An 18,729-nucleotide genomic window follows, 5' to 3' on the forward strand; every position below is an offset into this window, starting at 1 on the left:
GTTTTACAGTTTTAAAAATTGGCATTCTGCTAGCTTTTTCTGGAATTCTGCTGATATGACTAGATTTTTCAGGCTATTTTGGAGTTTAGCTAATATTTTGGCTACATGCTAGCTATTTTGGCTAATTTAGGCTATTTTTGTTTGTTTTTGAGGTTGTTTTGGAGTTCAGCTAAACTTTCAGCTACAGGCTAGCTGTTTTGGCTAACTTAAGTTTTTTTTCTTTTTTTTAAGTTAGGCTAATTTGGCATCTAGCTAACATTTTAGCTGACTATAGGCTTCAGGGATTTCAGCTATCATCTTCAGCGGCCAAATTCAGCTTACAGCATTCACACTAGAATTATCTCAGGTAATGTTATATATCTAGTTCATATTTATGTTAAAAAGTTATGGTTTTAAATTTTTAATAATTTAGCTTTAGAGTGTTCAATAAATGTTTATCCTCGTCGACCTAAGGTGTGTTTTGGATTTTGTCCCCTTGTGCGATTGAGTTTGACACCCCTGATTTAAATCAATTAACTACAATCAGTTATAAACAGCCACATTCATCCCAAATCTGACATAAATGAACAAGATAAACGTCAGTCTGAAAATCCTGACATCCAGATATGGTCATGCCTCGTTTGTGATCCCATCCTAAAGCTGTTTCTGAGCTTTCCACCTGCTCATCCCCTCCAAGGTGCAACAAGTTCACACTTTAATCTTTGATTGGTCCTCCTATGGGATATAGTTGGATTAAAACAGGGAACAGGGGTGGGACGGCCCTTAAAAACCTGTATACACAGCAAACATGAATCAACTTCAAACCGAACCACTCGGGGAGACAAGAAAGTCTTTCAAAGATATGTCTTTATCCTCCGTATTGTTTCATCTCAGAATGGCTGGCTATCAAAATCCAAGCAAACGCTTGATGCAAGTTTCAAAGAGAGAGCAAGCAGAGAGTCAGCTGAGGACGAAAGTTCCTTCCAAGTTTTAGGAAAACAATTGTTTTATTTCCTGTGTTCAACTTTTAAATCCTGTCTAATTGTTTATCACTTTTCTTATCCGTTATCTCGTTGCCTGATGCCTACTTGAAGAACAAATTAGCAAAAAATAGCAGCATTTTGTGGGAAACCAGGTTCAACATTTTGTCATTAATTAATTAATATCTGTGGTCTTTAAGTTTTCACACACCGAAAAGTCAATTATTAGAAGTAACTCCAGTTGGGTTGTTCTTAACCCAATTCCTGGGTTAAAAAATTACTAATTTTTTGTTTTAACTCAGGAGAAAAAAATTAAATTGTGTTAAAATGAAACTATATAATCTAAAAAAAATAGTTTGTTCCAAAAGGTAACCAAAATTATGAAGCCTGCGTTGTTTTCATAGTTTGCTGCACTAGCAGCAGGACTTTCTCCTCTGAGTTTTGGGTTAGAACCTTGAGCAGAGCAACCCCATCCCCCTTTCCCCTCCCCTTTGCTTTTTGAGTATAGACATGAAACATCTCTATGGGTATGTCTGAATTCCTTCACTTCTCACTATTTAGTGCACTATAAGGAGCATTTGCCCTTTTCTAGTGCTGTCCGAATCTACAATTCCAACATCCAGTGCACGATAAATTTCCCAGAAGTCTTTGCAAAAAACCAGCGTGGATTGATGCTCACTACATTACCAAATATAGACCAATTGACTGCGTTTTAACAATCCAAAAAAGGTTTTTAAATGTAATTTTTTAATAAACTATCAACATTTTCATCAGAACACAGAGGAGTCACAAGTAGACGTCGTAAAATGTTCATATTGATTAGATTTTCACTTTGTGAAATCGCTGACGTCATACTTGCTGTTTTTTTAAAAAAAAAGAAAAGTAGTGAGCATGGTGTCCAAATCGCTTTTAAAATCCAGGGGACTAGATAGTCCTGCACTATAAAGAATTTTTAGTAGCTATGGGTTAATATAGACTATGGCCGAATTAAACATTCAAACATTTATTAAACACTCTAAAACTACATTTTTTTAAATTTAAATATGTAACTTTTCAACATAAATATAAATAAAAATAGACAACAATATTCTTCCAGAATAAATCAACTTAAACCTTAAATAACTTTCAATATTTTACTCTCCATGAAGATAAATTTTGTCAAAATTATACAAGTTAGAAATAAACTAAACTTTAAAAGAAAAAAATACAATGATGTTAAATTCTGTGCCGTTAATAACAATCAAACAAAATGATCCGGCCCCCGGGCCTTGACTTTGACACGTGTTCGAGGACATAGTTTCTACAGGACCAGCAGGAGTTTGTTAGAAATTCTCCTCTGAGTTGTGACCCTTCCTGCAGAGCGATCCCATTTTTACCCCATTGGTTTTTGGGTAAAAGAAAACATTTTTTATATGTTTTCTCAGAATTGCAACCAACTAAAGCAAATAAGTGTTAATTCTCTATGTCTCTACCTCCCAGCACACACACCTGAACGCGAGCAGACCACCTGTATCACAAATACACTACAATTGGAAAAAAGAAATATTCATTTTAAGCTTAATTTCCTTAATGTGTGTCCTTAATCAGCAGAAAAACACTTTAAAACATCACTTAAATGACCAAAAGTTGTCATTCTGATTTTGAAATGTTGAGTCCAAACGGTTTGGAAGACGTTTTTCCATAATAAATGAGAAAAATACTTTAATTTAATATCCTTCCAAATGAAGGTCGTAAGAGGCCGCAGAAACCTGGAAGACGAGGACCATAGTAACCTCACGTCTGACCAAGTCATCGTTCAGGAAATCCAGTTCCCTGGCACCAACATTGGGTTCAATGTGTACCCTTCCACCTTGCCAGTACGCTCACATCCTGTTAGCCAGCATTTCCCACTCCTAATGCTCCGCCCCTCCTTCACCAGAGGGCCCCATATTAGTTCTGAAGAAATACGTCTTTGAGGAGCTTGTCTCAACCATCTGTCACGGACGTCCCAGATCATCTCCCATCAGCAACACACACTCACTCGTGAATAAACTGGTCAAAAATGAAAGTAGATCCATCTTCTTGTGTACGTATTTCAATTAAAGCTAATTAAAAACTCATTTGTGAAATTAATAAAACGGTTGTGGCTCAGTTGATGCTTTAAGCTACTAATTGTTGTTTGCTACATAATTAAACCTCTCCGTTTGGTAACACAGAATTGAACTTTTCCGTATTTACCCAGGGCGGAGTGCAAAATGTTATGTAAATCCTCTTAACGACCTTTTCAGGGCTTCAACAATCTGTGTAAAAAGGTGACTGGCAGGCGACACTGGTGCGCATTTATCCTTTTGCCCCGGCCCGCCTTTCTCTATATCGCCCCCTACTGTGAGAGGCGTGGGGTTGGGTGCCCAGTGGCACTTGTTGCCAATGGAAAAAGCCAGCATGGACCCTCTCATGGCAACGATGCAGGTCGCTGTTATAATGTTCGGTTTGTTTCCTATTTCACACCACCTTTGCGATTTGGCCCGCCCTATAATCCAGTACATGAGACGCAGAGGGAGGCATCCCATGCCTGTCCATCCGAGTTGCAGCGTTGCTTAGCCCAAACCTTCTCCTTTGTACAGCTCTCACAGTGGGCTCCCGGTTACCCAGGGGTCATTTCATATCGCCACCGATATTAGAATCATAAAAAAACAGCCTTAAATGCAAAATGAGTGGCGAAACCGGTTGTTAGGACACAAAAAATGGCAGAAAACATATTTAAAAGAATCCCAATCCACACTTGGACACATTCTGTTTCTCCACGTTGCTGTCTGACTGACACACACACACTAATGCGCGCACAGCAGCATTCCCAAGCCCCTTACTGAGCGTTTTTATCCTTGCTAGGCCTTCTCTCAGAGGGGAGTCAGGCCCCTACTGAGACCTTACCCACTAGCTTGTTTTGCCCCTTGGCAGTCCTCTTCCATTCTCAAACCTCTAAGTATGAATTTGTTTCAACTTTCAAAAAACTCCAAAACCTTTTTCATGAAGAACTTTAAGCAAAATGCACAAAAAAGGTATTTTTTCCCAAACATTTTCCTCTTTTTTTTGTTTTTGTGAGGCTGAGTTACTGTAGCGATGCCCCGCGAGGCCGCGGCCCCCAGGTGGGCATAAGACTTCTGGGGGCACAACTAACACGAATAAAGGAAGGATTTTTAAAAAAGTGTAAACCCTAAAAGGGTGTAAATGTGCGCCTGCGCGTAAGAAGTTGTAAGGCGTGTACACCAGCGGTGCCATCAAAATTTGTTTGCGGTTGTGTGTTTGTGTGTGTGCTTTTACAGGGGGATGTGTGTGATATATAAACCCTGTGTTGTCCCTATTTCTACGTGTCTGACCACACATCACAGCTGTCTGCGGAGATGTCAACCTGAGGAGGAAGGGTTCGTTTGTGGACCACCATGGATTTCGCCTAAACTGTTTTTCCTTCATCTATGGAATGTGTTTATGGATGGTTTTCCCAATGGAGTTTTAGGTTTTTTATGCTAACACAAGGATGTAATTTAACTTTTTAAACCTTCTCGGCTACTTTTTAGCTTTGTTTTTACAAGAAAAGGATCTTTTTTTTCTATAAGTGTTATTGGAAATGAATCATTTCAACCTGGATGGATATTTTTCAGTCTTTTTTATGTCGTCAAGATGGATGAAGAAGCGAAGGCAAGTCGTATAAGACCTGGAACTTTGAATTGGATTGGTACTTTTCAGCATCTGCCCTCGTACCAGTTTATATAAGCAAAAAATACATAAATATTTGAGTTTTTTAGCAAAAAATCAATTGAATTCTTGAATCACTCCTCAAAAAACTTGGATTATTGAGTCAACTTTCTACGTAGGTTCCTTTTTTTAACAATAAGCTGTTCATTTTTGGTATTTTAACCCAATTTATGTTTTTTTTTTAGTTAAAATAACTCTAAAGGAAGTTAGTCTGTTTAACCAACTGAGTTATTTTCACAAATGGTGTTTTTTTAGTGTGATTTTGCAGAACTCGACCTTTCTCCATTGAAAGGGCAGCTCGAGGCATCACTTCCTCGTTGCTGTTTTTGGTTTTTCTTTGCTCACTTATTTCCCGGATTGTTGGTTCATGCATTGTCTTGCATTAGAAGATTCATAAATACAAATATCTAATATGTATGAATATGTAGGCTGCAGATGTTAAGACAGGTCCTGGTTTGGTCTTCTAACTATTAATGTCTGAGAGGGAGTTGTTTTAAGCCAGAAAACCTTACGATACCTAAACCGGTTAGTTATGAACTTTGAGAAATTCATAAAAATCAATAACTTACTGCAGGAAGTTTAAATGAAATCATGACACACACAACATTTACCCGAAGTGACGCAGCAGCTTCTGTTTCCTACTGTTCTCCAAATCCGGCTCTTTTTCAGAACATAGAAAACAATCTGGTTCCTGTATTTAGCCTTTTTTTTATTCAACTTCATTTTACCAAAAACTATTTAATTCACAAACATCTAATTAATCAATCAGATTAATCAGTTTTCACGTCTAAATTGGAGGATAAAACTGTTTATTGAGGCGCTTTAATTGATGATGAAAAATCTAATATTTGTATGGATTCCAAAGCAGAAACTAGGCTGTGAACATCAGCGCATTAACTCATGCGATTAATCAAAAAATAATTAACGTGTTAAAATGTACTAACGCAAATTATTCAAAGAAACAGTCCTTTGATTTAACTGTTCAGGCGTCCACGGCGTTCGTTAAAACGTTTAATTGGGTATTTTCACACTTATACCACAATCTCTTACAAAGAAATAAATATTCAATCGGTTTTTAGAGCTTTATTCTTGCTATTTTTCTTGGTTTAGATTACTTTTCACAAAAAGTTGACTATTTGAACTGGTGCCATTTTGTACAAATACATTTTACCTGGTAAAACATTGTGATTAATCACAACACAAAAGTGCGATTAATCCGATTTTTTTTGGTAATCGATTGACAGCACTAATGAAAAATAAAAGTTCTAAATGTAGAGTTCGTGTGTGATTTCATATTGTGATTATCTGCAGATAATAAGTGGTCAGCAAACACTGTAACAAAAAAGTTATTGCGATTAATCGTGATTAATTTTTTCCAGGTTTGCGATTAATTAGTTATTTTTTTTAATGAATTCCCAGCCCTAGAAAAAACAGAAAAAAACTAAGTTTGTGCTTCTGTTTGAGAATCTTTTAGTTTTTTTGTTTTATCCTAGGTTGTTAAGGTGGTAAAAATCCCTTTTTTCTGTTATTTTGCTCTAAAAAGCTGTTGTTAGAGTTTTAAATGATCTTTTAGTACTAAAAAGACAGATCATAAAAACAAAATAAACAGATCCAAACAGGTTTGAAAACTTTGTACAGTGCAAATCGTAACACCAGATCAAAATGAAGAGCACAACAATTGTGCAATAACTGTATCAAATATTAAATTTCAATATATGTGCGTTTATTTTCCTCATTATAAAGACATAAATCAATTACTATCAGCACTGAACGGATATTCGTGGTAGTCTTAAAGTTATTACAATCAAAGAAACTGAAGTGAAAAAAAACTTTTGTGTAGTTTATTAATTTAACCAGATTTTTTCCACTTAAATATTAATGTGAGCAAAATTCTTGATGAAGCTAAAATATCCTCATTCAAAAGTTTAGGAAAAAAAGTTTTTTGTGACATTAAAAAACGTTTTTTTTTTTCTCCAAACCCTTTCAAAAATCCAACAATTTAAAAAGGAAACCAAACTGAGAACAAGCATTTTTTATTTTTATTTTTTTTTTTGCTGAAACTGTAAAAAGTTCCTACCACGCTTAAAAAAGACAAATATTGTTCAAAGGTGTAGAGAGTCAATCTGGTAAAGATCATTGATGTGCAGAGTGTGACTTCAGTCCTTCATCATCACTTTACTCTAACCATGTAGTAGCTGATAGTAAAGACAATAGAGGCTAAAGTTAAAAAACAATTAGGTTTTATTGATAACTGGTCACAGATGTAAGGTGTCACCAGCTTATGTTAATAGATATTGATTGTTTTTTTTTTCTTTTAACTTCAATATCTAATGTACCAAAGGATTAAATATTTGCCATCACCATACTTTCTTCCTTTAGTATAAGGAGTATATGTCCAAGAAAATGGAAATATCCACTGCTACTTTTTTTTATTGTCTTATTTCTGCCAGGACATCACTGCAGACAAGAAACTGTTTTCACATGATCCTCGTGGTAAAATAAAGGTTATAATAAACAAAAAAATAGTAATTTTCACATTGTAGAAAAGATTGAAGGAGGCAAATAAAGCAAGGTTTACAGTATAGTATTGCAAAAAATCATTTGAATTATCCTCCGAAAAGAACTTTTTCTGTCTTTAGAACTTCAGACACATAGATATATTTTTACCAAACACGCCCTGCGTGGGTAACTCGATCAATAAATGAATGATCAGCTTGATGGCTATCTTTATTTGCAGTAGTGTCATTTAGGAAGTCATTAACTCTATGTTCAAACACACTTTGTCTCCTGTAGACTTTTTATTGTAAATACAGTATTTATGTGCAAAGATGGCATGTTTTATGTGTTTTTTTTATTTTTTTTATTTAGCACCGTCATTCTGTTTTTATTTTGTTGCTGCAAACTCAGATCGTCATTGTAAATGAGAAATTGCTCTCAGTCAACCTACCTGGATAAATGAAAGTTCAACAACAACATTGAAACTTCCATAGTTGTCTGAGGCTAAAAATGGACTAACTTTTTCTGGATTATTAAAAAAAAAAAAAAAACATAAATTAGGGTAAAATAAAACTTAATATTACTCCAAAAAATATATCCCAACAGGAATAACTTTAGGATTGAGTTGACAAAAATAACCCATGTACTTTACAATAATGGAATAGTTCAAGTGAACTCTCCTAAATAGATAGATAGAATAATAAGACATTGCAATAGCTATATATGTACTATGCATTTCCCTCTAAAAATGCTTATATTTTTCTTATTTCTGTGTCTTGTTGCTGGAACTGCTTACTTTTCTTTTCTTTTTGCATTAGTTTAAGTATTACTGTTTTATTGCTGCCAAAGCTTTTTGCATCTATTCAAAATAAAGCAGGTAAACAGGTTGAGGGAAGAGGAGTCCTTGGATAGAAACTAAGCAGAAGGGAGGGATGTGTAATTCTCTCCTCAACCACAGGGGGCGGACTTCCCTGTTTGATAATCCCGGAAGTTTGATTTTTTTGCATCCGACGTGTCAAACTGTCGCCATTTTCCTGTCAAGAAAGGAAACGCCTTAGAGGAAACATTGAAGCCGCGTAAGTTCAGAAATGTTATCGATAGACTATTTATATTAATATTTTCGGGTGTTTTTTTTAGTCTTTATAACTAAAACCTGCTTTCTTCCCGTGTCGTTATCGCGAGAGCGTTAGCTTTTTGCACCACATACAGTTATATCTGTTATCCAAAGGGCCCCCGTTTTTCTTGTCTTCGTAGTTTCATTTTCGCCTTTTTATTTTAATTAAATGGACACAGAATCTTGTCTTTTAAGATGCTTCAGTGATTAGTCAGTCAACTAAGCGCTAAACTCCTGCCCTCGAGCGGTTGCGCTGCCGGTAGCATTTCAACATAGCAAGCTAGCACGGGAGTTTGTTTACGTTGTTGCACAATTTGTGAGGCGCAGTCCTCACTCCAGAAGTGTCGGTCACAAATCCCGCTGCAAACATGCGGTTCGGTTAGGAAATATGTTCTAAATGTGGCCTCTTTCATCGCTGCAAATAAACATTATTGCGTCTTTGAGCAACAGTTTGTTTGAACTTCCGGTTAGCATCAGAAAACAAGAAGCAGAGATTAGCAGAAAGAAACGTTACTCTCCTGCATTTAGTGTTTGTTATTAGAAATCTTCTTATATACAAAACTTTATCAGCATGTTGATCTATATTTAACATAAGAATTTCTCATTTCTTGTAGGTTTAACTTTTTTTTTTTAATAAAAATTGGCATATTTTAGCAACAGTTATTGTTAAAAGATTTTAACCACTGTATTTTTAAAGTGAGATGGAAAGCTACTTATCATATTTCTCTTCTCCTTTACAGGGCTCTTGTTTCCTTTTTTCCCCTCCTTTTTATTTAATACATTTTTTCAAGCAGAAGTAAGTGCCCGTCAACCGCCACCATGGGGAACGTGTTTGCAGGACTCTTTAAAATGTTTGGGAAGAAAGAGATGAGAATACTCATGGTGGGTCTAGATGCTGCAGGAAAGACGACTATTTTGTACAAACTTAAACTTGGAGAGATTGTGACCACCATCCCTACCATAGGTGAGTTTTAGTGTGGTAACAATCCCGTTACAGAAAGATCTTCTGTAAAGTTGTTTTGTGGTTGTTCATCACTAGATCCTGTTGTGACGTTTGTTTTCCCTCCCAGGCTTTAATGTTGAGACTGTAGAGTATAAAAACATCAGCTTCACTGTGTGGGATGTTGGCGGCCAGGACAAAATCCGACCATTGTGGCGTCATTACTTCCAGAACACTCAAGGTACCTTCAAAGTCTGACATTTTATGGATTTATAGAAGGGCTACCACAAACGATTATTTTAATAGTCGACTAATAATGATTATTTTTTCCGATTAGTCGACTAATCGAGTCTTGCATAAAGTGGATGTAAAGCACATTAGCTTTAAACTAACTGAAAACTTGAAAAGTTGCATAATGCTAGTGTGAATGCTTTTTGCTGAAAAAAAGTCTCTGAAGAGGCTGAAGCTTTTTGCAGAAAATGGTGACGCAATTTACTTTAATTGCTGAAAGGATTTGCTGAAAATACAAAAGGTATTTTCAAGATGTTATATTTGCTAAAAGACTGGAAATTTTGTTAAAGAACTATGAAAGAGTGCTGAAGTTGGCCTAAATTTCTGAAAAATTTTTAGTAAAATTGCTTAAAAATCCCTCTATACATGCCAATTTTGCAAAAAATATTTAGTGTGTTGCTTAAATATGAGCTAAACTCCATATTAGCCCCTCTCAAAAAAAAACATAGTAGATGCTAAATTAGCTTAAAAAAAAGCTAGTTCGTTGCTTAAATACTAGCTAAATTCCAAAATTACCTAAAATTCCTCAGTAAGCTAAATTAGTCAAAAATGTTAGCTTGTTGCTAAAATAGAAGCTAAGCTCTAAATTAGCCTAAAAACCCCCAGTAGAAAACAAATTAGGCATAAACGTTAGCATGTTGCTAAAATAGAAGCTAAACTCTAAATTAGCCTATAAAAAACCTCAGTAGAAAACAAATTAGGCATAAACGTTAGCATGTTGCTACAAAGCAGCTAAGCTCTAAATTAGCCTTAAAAAAAACACTGGATAGCAAATTAGCCAAAAAAATGTTAGCATGTTGCTAAAATATTAGGTTAACGACAAATATGTTGAAAATTACTCTAAAAGATGAAAGTTTAGCCCATGAATATATTTAAGGCTTAGCATCTGAAACAAGGAACTACTTTTCACCAAAGATAAAGTTTTGGTCTCACTGACTCAAATATTAAAAAGTGCATTTTTTTGGCGCTGAACGCTCAACTTTGTTCAACTTTACTAAATCTGACTACATATAACATAAAGTAACGACACATCGACTATTAAATTAGTTGTCGACTATTTTATTAGTCGATATGTTGGTGTCTTAAAGAGGCTTTTCTGCAGGCCTCATCTTCGTCGTGGACAGCAATGACAGAGAGCGATGCGGCGAGGCCCGGGAGGAGCTCCTGAGGATGTTGGCGGAGGATGAGCTGCGGGATGCTGTCCTGTTGGTTTTTGCCAACAAACAAGTAATGCAATGCTCCAAAATTTGATGGTTTCATAACTGCTTTCCTGTATTTTCTTACATTTTTTTAACACTATTTGCTTGTAGGACCTCCCAAACGCAATGAACGCTGCAGAACTAACGGACAAGTTGAACCTTCACTCCCTGCGTAACAGAAACTGGTACATCCAGGCGACCTGCGCCACCACCGGAGACGGTCTCTACGAAGGACTTGATTGGCTGTCCAATCAGCTCAAGAGCCATTAATGATCAGAGCCTTTGAAAAACCCTAATCTACTGCACGCAGTCTTTGACTTTACTTACAGTTAAGGTGTCGCGAGACTGTTCCGTCATTGTCAAAGCTGCCCTCACCTGTGCCAGCGATGAGGTGAGGTGGGTCTATTTTTGTAAAGCCTTTGTTTTTGCTTCTCTGTTTTGTGTGCACGTTGATTGGATAATGGGACGGACGATTGCACTGTTGTTGATTCCAGTGTCTCCGGCAGTCAGGCAGCCTTTTTCAATAGATGATAAATGGGAGAAACGGACTTTCCGAGCACATTTTGACCTCAATGCAACCAGATGACTTTGACGGTCATGAACTGTAGCAAGAGATCACTGAGCTTTTTTATAAACAATAAGCAGAATAATACACTGATTTAGCTTTTGCTGCTACTGTAGTAACTTACCATTGACTGTCTAACAACCTGTAAGTTACCGTGTAGTTCAAAGGTAGAAAGTTTAAACTGACCTCACTTTTCTATGAGCACTTATTGCTTTTTTTAAATAAAGTTTTCAAACGCTGCACTGAACAGACTCCTATGTAGCTGCGAGGGCGAAAACACTGGTTTTGTACTAAAATCTGCTCTTGACATGACTAAATTCCCTTTATTTTGCTTTACAATTCAACTTTAATATCCCTGTTTTAGAATCATAAGCATTCAGTTTAATTTATTCACATCTGTGTATTTGTTTTGACAGCAATACCAAAGCTATCTGCATGCTTTAACGGATCTTTGGTGTAAATATGCAGATTTATTCAGTTGTTGTAAACACTTCCTAATTTTTTTCAAACTTTGTTCCTAAAAAATCTGAGTGTGGCTACATGTTTTTTTTTCATAATACATGTTTTGATTTGTAATGAATATTTCAAGGTTATGTTTGTTGTAAAAGCTTCTGTTTGCCTTTTTTGGGAGGGGGGGGACTCCTGAAAATAAAATGATTTGAAGCGATTTTTTTCGAGTTTTTTCCTGTTTTTAATTTTAGGAAACTGTTGGTATTTTTACCTTTTTTTAAGTGTTTGTTGTAAACATTAATGTGGTTTTAGAACAGGTTCTTTTTTAAAAATATAATTTTAAAAAAGTTGTAAATTCCCAAAAGAAGAAGTGGTTGTGTCGGAGCTTCATGACTCAGGAAGAAATGCGACGTTCCTCTCCGCTCTGCATAGAAAAGCACACCCTGCATCATTTTGTGCAAGGGTGGCGATCTGGCTGCATTCTTGCAGGTTGATTTAGCTGCTATGGCCGAAGCAGTCAGGCCCATAAAACATGGCGGTAGAGGAAGAAGAGGCTGTTTGAGTTTTAGGTCCCATATAGAGATGCTTTGTCTGTCCTCCACTCCTGCTGTTATATCAGCTTGGTTTGTGTGTGGTGGTCTATCGGATACGAGGCAAAATAAAAAGGACCAGTCTACTTTTCTGCACTCTACTTAATGAATGCTTTGCTCTTTTTTTAAGTGTATCCCCCCTCTCTATTGTCGGTCAGAAGAATCCCCTCTTTCAGACCGATTCAAGACAAATGCAAACACGCTCTATTACGACTTGTGGAGCAACCGTCAGGAAACTGAACCTTTAATTACAAATTAAACTAGAAAAGTTGCATTACCTGCTTTTGGCTGAAAGTAGTCAGTGAAGATGCTGAAGCTTTTTGCTGAAAATTTAATTGCTGAAAGGATATGCTGAAAACGCAATAGCTATTTGCAAAATGTTACATTTGCTAAAAAAAAAATATAAAAAATGGAAATTCTGTTAAGAGCGCTGAAGCTGACCTAAATTTCAGAAAAATTTGTTGTAAAAATTACAAAAAAAATCCCTAATGTCAATTTTGCAAACTATTTAGTGTGTTGCTTAAATATGAGCTGAACTCCAAATTAGCCCCAAAACATTAGATGCCAAATTAGTCAAAAAAGCTAGCTTGTTGCTTAAGTATTAGCTAAACTCCAAAATTGCCTAAAATTCTTAAATAAACTAAATTTGTCAAAAATGTTAGCCTGTTGCTAAAATAGAAGTTAAACCCTAAATCAGCCTAAAAAATTTATTTGAAAAGAAATTAGCCAAAACCTCAGATAACAAATTAGCCAAAAACATTAGTGCTAAAATGTTACCTAAACTCCAAAATAGCACAAAAAACATCAGTAGATAACAAATTAGCCTAATAAGCTAGCATATTGCTTAAATGCTAGCTAAACTCCAAAAGTTGCCTAAAATTCCTCAGTAAACTTGTCAAAAATGTTAGCCTGTTGCTAAAATAGAAGCTAAACTCTAAATTAGCCAATAAAAATCCACAGTAGTTAGAAAATTAGCAAAAAACGCTAGCACGTTGCTTAAATAGAAGCTAAATTCTGAATTAGCCTATATAAGACACCAAAAACGTTAGCACGTTGCTAAAATGTTAGCTAAACTCCAAAGTAGCATAACAACACCAGTAGATTAATTACCCTAATAAGCTAACACATTGCTTAAATACTAGCTAAACTCCAAAGTTGCCTAAAATTCCTCAGTAGACTATACAAAAACGTTAGCCTGTTGCTAAAATAGAAGCTAAACTTCTATTTTAAACTTCTAAGCTAAATAGAAGCTCTAAATTAGCCAATAAAAATCCACAGTAGTTAGCAAATTAGCCAAAAACGCTAGCATGTTGCTTAAATAGAAGCTAAACTCTGAATTAGCCTATCAAATACACCAAAAAAATGTTAGCACGTTGCTAAAATAGAAGCTAAACTCTAAATTAGCCAATAAAAATCCACAGTAGTTAGCAAATTAGCCATAAACGCTAGCATGTTGCTTAAATAGAAGCTAAACTCTGAATTAGCCTATCAAATACACCAAAAACGTTAGCACGTTGCTAAAATGCTACTCCAAAGTAGCATAGAATTCCTCAATAAACTAAATTAGTCAAAAATGTTAGTCTGTTGCTAAAATTGAAGCTAAACTCTAAATTATCTTAAAAACCCCCAAGTGGGTAAAATATTAGCTAAACTCAATTTTTTTTAATTACCACAAAAGATTAAAACAGCTCATAAATATATTTAAAGGCTTGTTGCTAATCTACTTAAAATGCTTACATGTGAAGGCTCTCATTCATTTCAAATGAGGCATATTTTGTTCAATATTTCAAAAACTAGAACATTTATGAATACCAAAAATACAAGCAGTTATGGAGAATTACTATAGTGTGAATGCTTGGTAAGCATTCAAACAATTAATTAAAAAATATGTGCAGAAAGGAGAAAGACTAAAGATGTTTGTTAGCAGTTTTATTTAAATCAAAGGTTAAAGGAGAACAGACGGCAGCTTCCGCTTCATTTCAACATGAGGCTAACATCTGTCACGCCGACTCGTCTCCATCCGAGGTCCGCCCGGCTCTCGCGGCTGGTACACATTACACATCCGTGAATTGGTTGGAGGGGGGTGGGACATTAGTCGTCCGAGTCCGTGTCGTGGCGCCGCCTGTGGCTTTGTGCGGCATCAGCGGGGGCCTTCTTGTGCATGGCGGGGTGACTGCGAGCAGGGGACCCCCCATCAGAAGAGTCTGTGTCGTGGCGCTTATGTCGACGATGGGGGTGGGAAGGCGGCCGCTCGGCCTTTGCACCCCCCCTTGAATGGCTGTCATGGGGTCTGGCTCCACTCTGACTGCGGTATGATGGATTATGATGATGGTGGTGGTCCTTTCTCTGTCTGGAAATCAAAAGGAAGCAAACAATCAATAAGTGGCGTGTGGTGGAGCTCTGGTTGGTTCAGCTGCCTTCACGAGGCTTCAAAGAAAAGAACGGAAAAAGAAGATAGAAATATGATATGTTTTAAGTTTTTAAAACTTCATTAAGGGTCCTCCTTAACTACAGGATAAATCTGACATTTCTAAAAACTTTCTTTTAAACTGAAAGTCTTAAAATGGATATATTAGTCTGTGAGCGCCCCCTTGTGTTAGCGTGCAGTTTTACAATTAAAACAAATGTTTAAAAAAACATGATATGAGCTCAGAAAAAGTGTGGTTTTGAGGTGATGCAAGTAAGTAAATGTACTTAATGAAAAATAATAATAGATTAGATTAGAAATGGATTATTTCAAGCCATCAAAGGCATCAAATCAGAGATTATTTGAAAGGGAGCAGAAGGAATCAAATTTATATAATCCCACCCCGGCTCTACTGTACCATTTTCAATACATGAATGATAATTTTCCAGTTCATAACTTCTAATCAGATATTTATACCTTAACAACATAGAATCAGATCAACAAGAATAGTTAAGTAACAATAAATAAGATGAATATGCAAGTAGAAATAACACTGTTTCATTATTTATTACAGTATAGGCAAATTAAAAAACAGAAATATGAGTAGATTATTCTTTTTATTAGAAAAATAATTAATATAAATAACATTTTGGTACATCAAGTGAAGAGATTAAGATTGGAGATCAACTAATTTAACTATCTTCAGTAACTGAAAGTAATTTTATTATTGTAATTATATGGTAATGCAGAGAATTTAAAAGGTTTATATTCCTTCTGCTGCCTGATTGACGGACATTCTCTTGTTTTAACAGTTTATAAAGTTATTTCTGCTGTAATGTCTGCAGACTTAGTTTTATAATAATAATTTGTGTATCCTTCAAAATAAGAGCTGCAAGTAAACAGGTTAGATTTTTTTATTTTTATTGATTGATTGGGCTCAACAATGTTAGTTGTAAAAACAAAGGAATATAAAATGAAAAATACACAAATATATCACATATGTTTAAAATTTTAATTTATAAATGTATTCTCAAATAAAAAAATGATGTTATATTCTTGACGCCATCATTGTTATTGTTTATAAATAGACATTTTTGCATGTAAACACATTAAATCTATTTAACATAATGATTGACACATACAGTTCAATTGATACTTAAAAGGGAGTGGAAAGAATGAAAATTTTAAAATCCCACCCCAATTATATGATATTTAACTTTTAAAAAATCATTTTTATGGTGTTTTTTTAACATCCAGCAGGTGTGTGACAGTCGGTGTGCGGAATGAGAACATGGAACAGTCTCCAGAACCAAAACAATGTCCAAAAATTACTTAAAGAGAAACTTTTCTTAAAATACAAGATGAATAAATAAAAAAAATATCCAATTCTTGATTGTGGAATAATAGAAAATATAATTATGTGGAGTATAATTGATTAATATGTGAAGAGTAGATAAAGGGATAAGTTTAAATAACCATTGATTATTTTTAATTGTTTTACATGTTTGAAACAAATCTAATCTGAAATATAAATATTTATTTAAAGTCCTATATGACTTATAAGTCTTAGTGGAAACCATTTACAAAGATGATTATCCTCAGAGGATATTATTACACTTTTCCATTGAGGTTAAATGATTTTCTGAGCCACAAATTCAAATTTTAGCCACTGCAGCAAAATATTGATCCTCACAAACCTCAACAGTTATTACCATGAAGAACAGTTCAATCAACTTTACTTTGGTGTTTTTAGGATAATATTCCAAACTTTAATGTTTTTAACCATATTTATGGGTCATTTTTAAAGATTCTATACATGAAGAAAGTGTAAAAACCTTTAAAACCTCACAATAAATATATTTTTTAATATAAAAACTCCTTTATTTGTCATGGGAGTACAAATAAATGTGCTCCCGACTTCAACAGAAATGTTTCAAGCTAAACGTAGTTGTAGTTTCTTAACTAATAATAATATTTATTCCGTGAATCTGATCCTCTAGGTTAATATGAAGAACGTGACAAACCTTTTGCAGTCGTCGTCGGACTCTGAAGAGGACGAATCCTGTCTTTTTCTTTTCTTCTTCTTCTCCTTTTTTGCCTTTTTGCTCTTTTTCTCTTTCTTTTTCTTTTTACTTTCGCGTCTAAAATGAAAGAAAGAGGTTGTGAATGTTTATTCATCCACTCCTGTCTTACATGAAGTTAGATGAGATTCATTCTAAAGGAGGTATTAGGATATCCGGCTGCATCACCTGTCTTCAGTTTCCTGTTTGGCTGCACTCTCTGTTGTTGTTGTTGTTTCTTGGGGTCCTTCAGTCTTATGATGCTGAAAAGTAAACAAGATTTTTATATTACAGCATTTCTTAGAACTTGGTACAAAAAATCTATATTTGCTTGGAAATTGTAATATCTACTAATCAAATTCATAAATTGATTTTGCTTTAGAGAAATTTCTTATTTTCTTTTAGGCAAGCAAAATATAAATATATTTCCAGTTTAAATCACTGTTTTTCTTACCCTATTAAATTACTACATTTATGTAATTAATATTTAATCAAATTGTCTTGAATCAACTCAGTTTCTTTCAACCAGTCTGTGTCATTATTCTGCTAAAAAACGAAAATCCACATTTACTACTCATGTCTGACATTTACAATGCAGTTTATGTGTAATAATGATTCCAGATGGCATTATGGGTAATGTAGAAACACAACTGAAGGGAAATAACTCACTGTAAAAATTTGCAGGCCCATTTTAGCCGCCTCCTTTTCTTTCTGGGACAGCACCATTTTTCGTGACCCCACACTTCAAGAGGGAAATAAAGATGGAGTCAACACAAACAAACATCTTATCTTCTCTGAACAGCAGGTTCAGCTCAACCTAAAACTGCAGAGAAAAGTCACCAAACATCCAAGAATGTTCACCACCAGCATCCTTACATACATAATAATTTGACTCATTTCAAGGTATAAATGAGACTCTCTGTTAAGACGCTCCAATTCATTAAAATTGGATAATTAATATTAACTTTTGTAAATAAATTTCAATTTTCCACAAAAACAAAAGATTTTGTGCAAGTTGTTTTACAGGGAAAATGAAAGGAAACGGAATGAAAAAAAAAAATTCTGTCCCTTTTACATTATTTTAATGGGAGAAGTCCATTTAAAATTCAAAAATGGGGACAAAATCATTTATATGAAAAATAAAAGTTTTAACGTTCTTTATTTTGAGTGAAAGGTTTTGTTTCATTTCATTTTCATTGCACACAAAAAATGTCATAATACTCTTGAAACTCATGAAAGGGAACAAAAAGAAGAAAACTTATCGTCTTTGCCCCATTTAAATAAATCAATCGAGCTATTTTAATCAAATCTCTTTGTTTTCTAACATTAATATGTCAACTGGCTGGCAAAAAGCAACAAAAGCAGAGAAATAAAAACAACAAACGAAATAAAAAAAACAAACAAAACAGCAAAATAAACAAGAAACTAAACCAAATACCTTCAATTTTTTATTTATTTAACTAATTTCCTTATAAATCATACTGTGTGAGTAGTATTTTTTAGATAATAATTGAACTGAACTCTTTTATTGATTTTTCAAGATGATTCTATACTCTGATCTCCTGCACCAAAACGCTTATTTCCTTCATTTTTGTTCTGAATTTATTGGTTTTAAAAATTTCATGGCCTTTTAGGTTGTAATTGCCATTTCTACTTTTATTTTTTTTTAATTTTATGTGACAGACTTTTGTGATGTGCTCTTGAAATAAGTTTTAAGATGGAATGATCTACAAAGTCTTTGCATTTTAATCCTTTAAGCTTTATAAACAGTGGTGTAGATGGGTCACAATAATTACTCCCAGTGATGATTCTTATTCCTATAGATATGGAGTTTATTGATTTCTTGTTCGCATTTCCCCCAATTTCTATGCAATATATCAGATACAGAACAATCAATGAATTATATATGAGGCAAAATGATTTTTT

At 34.7% G+C, this 18,729-nt stretch overlaps 2 protein-coding genes across 2 annotated transcripts; one reads left to right on the forward strand and one right to left on the reverse strand.

Annotated features, from left to right (window-relative positions):
- Window positions 1–8,113: 8,113 nt before the first annotated feature.
- On the forward strand, window positions 8,114–11,963 carry arf1 (ADP-ribosylation factor 1). Its single transcript, XM_024273533.2, has 5 exons — window positions 8,114–8,263; window positions 9,042–9,265; window positions 9,372–9,482; window positions 10,635–10,759; window positions 10,843–11,963. Exons 2-5 carry the CDS (start codon window positions 9,121–9,123, stop codon window positions 10,999–11,001), a joined length of 540 nt encoding a protein of 179 aa, XP_024129301.1. The 5' UTR covers window positions 8,114–8,263; window positions 9,042–9,120; the 3' UTR covers window positions 11,002–11,963.
- A 2,285-nt stretch (window positions 11,964–14,248) lies between these two features.
- lg17h1orf35 (linkage group 17 C1orf35 homolog) lies at window positions 14,249–17,545 on the reverse strand (the record flags this gene model as incomplete). The annotated part of the gene is given in 4 exon segments (XM_024273534.1): window positions 14,249–14,686; window positions 16,768–16,884; window positions 16,993–17,066; window positions 17,473–17,545. Coding segments are annotated over 4 exon segments (523 nt in total), but the record flags the coding sequence as incomplete, so codon positions are not given.
- Window positions 17,546–18,729: the final 1,184 nt, after the last annotated feature.

Source organism: Oryzias melastigma, linkage group LG17 (genome assembly GCF_002922805.2).
Source record: "Oryzias melastigma strain HK-1 linkage group LG17, ASM292280v2, whole genome shotgun sequence".
Classification (NCBI taxonomy): Eukaryota; Metazoa; Chordata; class Actinopteri; order Beloniformes; family Adrianichthyidae; genus Oryzias; species Oryzias melastigma.